The following is a 6,158-nucleotide window of genomic DNA, read 5'->3' as shown; positions in this document are numbered from 1 at the left end:
CCCTTTTATTTAATTTATACTCTTAAAGTAAAGTCTAATATATTAGTTTTAAGTTTAATTTATTATTTTAAATTAAAGGTAATTAAGACTAGTTCTTATATAATTATAGTCTTAATATATTTAAAAGCTTTATTAGCTTTATCGTCTTATATAAATTCTTTTTCCTTCTTTATTAAGTTATATAGTAGTACTATAATCTTTTTAAAATCTTTAATAAATCGTTAGTAGTAATTTATAAATCCTAGGAAACTTTATATATCTTTAATATTCTTTAGCGTTAGCTATTCTTTAACTAAGTTAATCTTATCTTATTATATTTATATCTCTAATAAACTATGAGACGGCGGATTTACCACCCGTTTGGACGGTCTCTGCCACCAAAGGTGGCGGCCAATTTGCCAGGAATCCAGAGCGAGAACGGACAAATGTATCGCCGGGCTCATCCCTCCAAGTATCTCCGATGTACTTGGCATGTCACCCATCATGCTCAGCCCGCAGAGCCACGCCGGGACGCCTCCGCGGCCCGTTTAAGCTGTGTGCCTTTCCGACACCTCTTTCTAGCCTCAAAGAAGGAGCCACAAAGCGCTCAGAACGGTGGCGTCGCATAGGTCATACTTAAGAAGCTCTTACTCCGCCTCAAATTTTGGTAGCATCTTACCTATTACACAACCAAGCATTACTGTGGAAACTCTTTCCTCTTGCCAGCTCACGGAAAGCCGCATCCCGCTGACTTATACGATCCATTGTCAACCATGACGCGCCGAGCACGCCATTCCGCCATCTCTTACGACTCGGACGCGTCTTACTCCCCCGAGAACGAATTTGACGATGGTGGTCTCTTTGACAAAGTTGAGCCCCTTCACTCGGATACGTATGCGGAGGCAACGGATGTAGAGGACTTGAACTTCGATGACGCAGACGGATTCGTCGACGCTGACGTTGAAGACCAAGTCCAGCTCTTCGGTGGCAACGTTCATCCACCTGAGTACTACCGGGAAGCCGTTGAGAAATTCAACGAGACCGCCTACGAAGCTCAAGACTATAGCGACGGTAGTCTACTGCTCCTCGATGCCTGCGACGCACAATGGCGCCAGTACGTCACCAACGACATCATGTCCCTTATGACTCCCAGCCTCTAACATGTAATGGTCCTACCCTCAGGTACTGCGAGGTGCTGGGTTGTGACCCCCAAAAATGTTTGGAGTCTGTCTCGAGTCCAGCTCCTGCGGCTTTTGTATAACTTTTTTGACTGGTCCCTCAACCAGAAGGTCGGTAAGGATGGCAGGAAAAGGCGAGGAACGAGGAAGAGCAGCTCTTTGAGCACATACTGGAAAGTCTTCCGACTCGTCTTCGAGAGAGCCACTGGAGACAAACTCGACCCGAAACTAAATCGGCGTATGCACAAGGTACAGCCCGATCCTCCGAATAATAGGTCAAAGGTAACCCTGCAGGTTCTCCGAGACCTCTCCAAAAACATGACTTGAGCGACCAGAGGCGAGCGAATCGATGCATGACGATCGAAGATCTCAAGGAGCAAATCGAAACGACAATTAGCACGACAAAAAATCGTTCAGGCTTGGGAACTTCGGATCCTTGCTGTTCTCTTTCTCCTTCTTCTTGCACCCGCTGGAGCTCGCCCCACATCCATCCTGCGTCTCCGGTTTGGAGACATCCGGCTCGCACTGGTGAAAGACCCAGAAGGTGGACCGCATAATATTTTGATTCGCTTCACCTTAGCCTTCACGAAAACGTACCTCGGTGTCAAAGATGCGTAAGGACGCCAGAAACGCCGTGCTTCATCTGCTCGTAGGATATGGCGCTGACGCGAATCTAGGAAAACATTTCCTCTTCCAGAGACCTTGGCCGACCCTTCCTTGCTACTCAATCCTCACATCTTCCTGCTAGGCATTCTTTTCCGCCATCGCGCGTTCCGAGCAACAAGTCTCAATTCACCCGCACAGCTTGCCAATCTTGATATCCACCCTGAGGAGCGGGAGCTACCTCTGCCGCTCAAGGACGATCTAAAAGACACATATATATTCCGACGGGCTATGAAAACCTTTACCGGCTATGAGCTATCCCAGGACAAGCCTCTTTCTTACCAGATGATTGCACAATGGATCAGAAGGGTTGGCGAAATATTGGGGTTGGAATACCCCACCATCCCCTACAACTTGCGTTATAATGCGGCCAATGAGTTCGATCGAAGTGGTTCGTCAAGTCCTCCAATCACGATAGCCTTGTTGCTTACTCCAGCTTCAGCCGATATCAGCGAGTCGCTGCGAAATCTTGCTCTAGATCACGCCAATTCGAATCCCTTTCAGAAGCACTACCTGGGACGGAGGTTTGCGCGGATACTTGGGGTATTCTCCGGCGACAAAAACCACAGCAGGCGCTCATAAGGCAGGCCTGCAGCGTCGGCCACTCTATCAGCAAGCGGAGACCCACGGATCTCACAGCTGAACAAATAGCATCCGTGTCTACTGATCCTATCATCAAGCGACTAGAGCAAGACCTTCGGCATCATCGCCCAGGTTCAAAGAAGCACATGGAACTCCGCCGTCGACTGAGGAACGAGAAGCAAAGATTGAAGAGGGTGCTTAAGCAGAAGATTCGAGATGAATGGACTGCCAGACAGGCGGTGGACGACATTGAGGGGCAATTGCAAGGTATTGGGTTTGTCAAACAAGCGACTGTGAACACTCCCATTTGTCCTCAGCGACCGGCTCAAAAGCGATTGGTTGAGGCCCTCGCCGCTCCACTTGGCAACACGCTCGAAGGTCAATATCGACGGAGAGACAATGCTATCGCCGCCATCGTAGCTTATTGTATGGTCGAGGAAGGGCAGACGATCCGCGGCGCTCGAGCGTCGGTCGACTCAACTAGGCCTACTCATGAACGAACCGCCTATCAACAGCCCTCAACACACGGCTCTGATGTCCACCTTCATTAAGACAGTCACGGACAGGCCTCGAAGATGCTTCATCTGTGTCGGCAAGGCCCTTGATTTGACATCAGATGATGGGGCCGTGGAGGTTCTCATTCGCGAGTTTTACACTCCTGGAGACCTGTCCAAGCACTTCCGACGCAAGCACTTGTCGAATTTACGCGAGGGCGATGAGATTAGATGTTCGATCTGCGATTTGCCACTGGACCATATGGAGCATCTGCGGAACCATGCTCTACGAATACACGGAACAGTGTCCTAAGCTATGCCTTTTGACCAATCGAAGTTGTTGGTCTGCAAGGTAGCAAATCGAATGTATCGCTTGGTATCTCCACGGTCAACCTGCATCGCGCGAAATCTATGTGTGGCTAAAGCAGTCACCTTGTTCTCAACCAGACTTCCTAATCAGGAGATTTTTAGTATGAGACACGGAGAACTTACGTTCCTCGAGCTTCAGCCTTCTAGTTGACGTCCATTTTCGCGCGGTGGTGATAGAGGAACTTTTGCGGTGGAAGTGTTCCAATCGTTCTTACGAGGAATGTCGGAGTGTTAGGCTATTAGGTGTTATCAAGGACCACCTGAAAGATCATTATAAGGCCATGTATCAGGACCTATAGTGACCTCACGTGTATGGCTAATTTGGTGCCCATGGAAGTTACCCAACGGCATAAATAGGACCGTTGGGCCGCACCTTCTAGATCTTCATAACAACTTGTGTACTTGCTCCTACCTCTTCCAATGTGTATTGGCGTAATCGTCGTTAAACATTAATTCTGTCTTTCGCTTGAACGGCCGTCGGGCCACCTAAAAATCCACACCTAGATAAAAGGCGTGCGTGATCGAGCGTCCAGCGTCTTTGCAACAAACCAATTGTCAAGGACAACCACGTGGGCGGCATCGTATCGGCTCTCAGTCGCGGGAAGTGCATCGATCGTCAATGTGACTAGAACACAACGTAACTAAGGAACGAGCATTCTTGAAAAACGTCAATTTGCTCCTCGAATGTTTGCCTGCTCATTACTTCTTACGGCATGATGGAGGTCAATTGGGCTATCGTGGTGCCTTTAACAGTTACCTAGGGGAGGCACGCAGCTATCTTACCTTTTCCCAGCAAGCTAGCGAGCAACCAGTCTGCCATGAAGGGCTGGCCGCGAGAATCCTCCCGAAGCTTCAGGATACACGCTCCTCAGATCTATTCCAGCCGCGCGACAAAGCAATCATGGTCTACCCTTGAAAGTTCACACTATTGTATTTCCATTAGCACCACCTGATCCACCTTGAGTAAGTACGTGCCGAACCTGAGCAGGGACTGAGCTACCCTGAGCAGGGGCTGAGCTACCCTGATCTGCCCTGAGCTGCCTGAGCCGCCTGAGCCTGTCCTGAGCTGCCCTGAGCTGCCCTGGGTTGCCCGCTCCGGCGTGTGGAGCATCGAATAAGCCACTGCCAAGCGGTTGAACGAACATTGTACAGCCGCTGCATTTTTCGCTGCCGCAATACTTGTGATATCCTGGCTTACACGCGTCGCCAAGTTGTAGCGTATTTAGGAATCTGGTGTACCAGTCTACGCTTCACAGTCTTCGATGCTGCGCGAAATACATATCGTGTAATTTTTCCGGCCCTTCCATAATCTGCAGATACTCCTCTCATGCTCTTTGAACTCTTCAAATAACAAAAATTCGAGATGCGAAATTACAGTATCACGCATCGAGGAGAAAATTAACTTACCAGTTGGCAGTTGCTTGCCGTAGGTACATCTCAAGGCTTTGACCGTACCGTACTTGCGTTCTGGCGAAAGGTTTCTACCGCCCTGTCAAGATCAAGACGCTCATTCACGGTGCTGCCTAAAAGGCAGCAAGCAGTTCGTAATGCCATATTAGTGATGGATTCGAACCTTCTAGGTGACATCGTCATCTATGCTGTGTGATGGGTTCTAATAGTGTAAATTACAGCTATGTAGTCCTCGTGCGTTTTACATTCGAGCTGAGGAAAGAAGAAGGAAAGGAAAATAGAAGGACAGAAATCCTCCAACAAAATAGACTAAGCCGTTACTGGAGCAACAGTGCTTAGACCGACAAGGCACTGCCTTGTCCAGCAGGGCCTAGCCCGTTACATGCTGCCTTGGTGGCGACATCGCCACTCAGCCCAAAATTCCAAGTATAAGAAGCCAACTTTTCACCATCACTTAGATAGAGAATCAAGAGTCTTTCGTTGCCCGATACAGGGATCTTCTTCCCGATCGTTGTTCAGTCATCCACACCAACCGTGCCCCTTGTTGTGTGACCCTGTCTCTTACGATCTGTGACTGACTGACTCACTCTGTTCCGTCCCGCAGGTCCTAACGGCCATCAGGTGCACAGCCTCTGATGCAGCTTGGCGTCACTTGACCAATCATACGCGCAGCCCAGAGTTATTGATGTTCTAAGCTCCAGTTCTCATTGGTCAAAATCGCTTCTACTAAGAGGACAAGATGACGCCATCCAGACGTGCGCCGTCTCTCGAAACATGCATGAAGTTTGTGCAAAAGCCCCTCCCTGCCCGGCTGAATTCTGCCTCCTCCTGGTAAAAGACCAGCTCAAACGGAAATAATACTGTAGTGTACACTATGTTACATAGTAAGCCAGTCAGGACAATAAAGGAGCACTTCGGCGCTCATTAGCTCCACAGGAGTATGAACTACTCGCGCATGTCCACGACCGTTGCCCACCAGACTTACCTGAGCCTGCTTTTGCCCAATCTAGACGCTATATTCTTGGCTCGGCGGGCGGAGAGCCGGAAAAGCCTATGTCGCAGAAGAAACGAAAATGTCTTAACCTTCTTCTGGGCGTAGTTCACAAGCACGTTTCAGATCAACAGACAGTGTTGGAGCCGCCAAAAGCGGCAATTCTGGAGGTTGGGGAGGTAAATAGCCCCTTGCCGCACCTCGAACGTCATCATCGCGGTTTGTGCCCATGTACCTGGAAGTAGTGTCGCTGAAATGCGCCCAAAAAGGACGCGGTTTGGTGACGCAAGTTGTGGCCCCTGACCATTCTCTCGCATACGTCTCCGAGACCCCACATCTCCTACCCTCGCCTTCACTCCTCTTCTCTCTAGCCCCAGCACTCCCTTGTATTCTTACTTTCTTGGCACCATCTGTTAAGGACTTCGCTGTACACAACACACATCCGCTAACAAGGGCGTTTAACACCACGCTCAGCGCAAGCTGAGGGCGGCG

At 49.4% G+C, this 6,158-nt stretch overlaps 1 protein-coding gene across 1 annotated transcript; it reads left to right on the top strand.

Moving 5' to 3' along the window:
- Positions 1 to 752: 752 nt before the first annotated feature.
- On the top strand, positions 753 to 2,402 carry HRG_00806 (uncharacterized protein; the record flags this gene model as incomplete). The annotated part of the gene is made up of 5 exons (XM_044859277.1): positions 753 to 1,093; positions 1,172 to 1,272; positions 1,738 to 1,771; positions 1,835 to 2,211; positions 2,257 to 2,402. 5 exons carry the CDS (start codon positions 753 to 755, stop codon positions 2,400 to 2,402), a joined length of 999 nt encoding a protein of 332 aa, XP_044725677.1.
- Between the last annotated feature and the right edge of the window lie 3,756 nt (positions 2,403 to 6,158).

This window comes from Hirsutella rhossiliensis, assembly GCF_020360975.1.
Source record: "Hirsutella rhossiliensis strain HR02 chromosome Unknown scaffold00001, whole genome shotgun sequence".
Lineage (NCBI taxonomy): Eukaryota > Fungi > Ascomycota > Sordariomycetes > Hypocreales > Ophiocordycipitaceae > Hirsutella > Hirsutella rhossiliensis.
The sequence above is the reverse complement of the archived record's forward strand: the minus strand, read 5'-3'. Positions and strand labels throughout refer to the sequence as shown.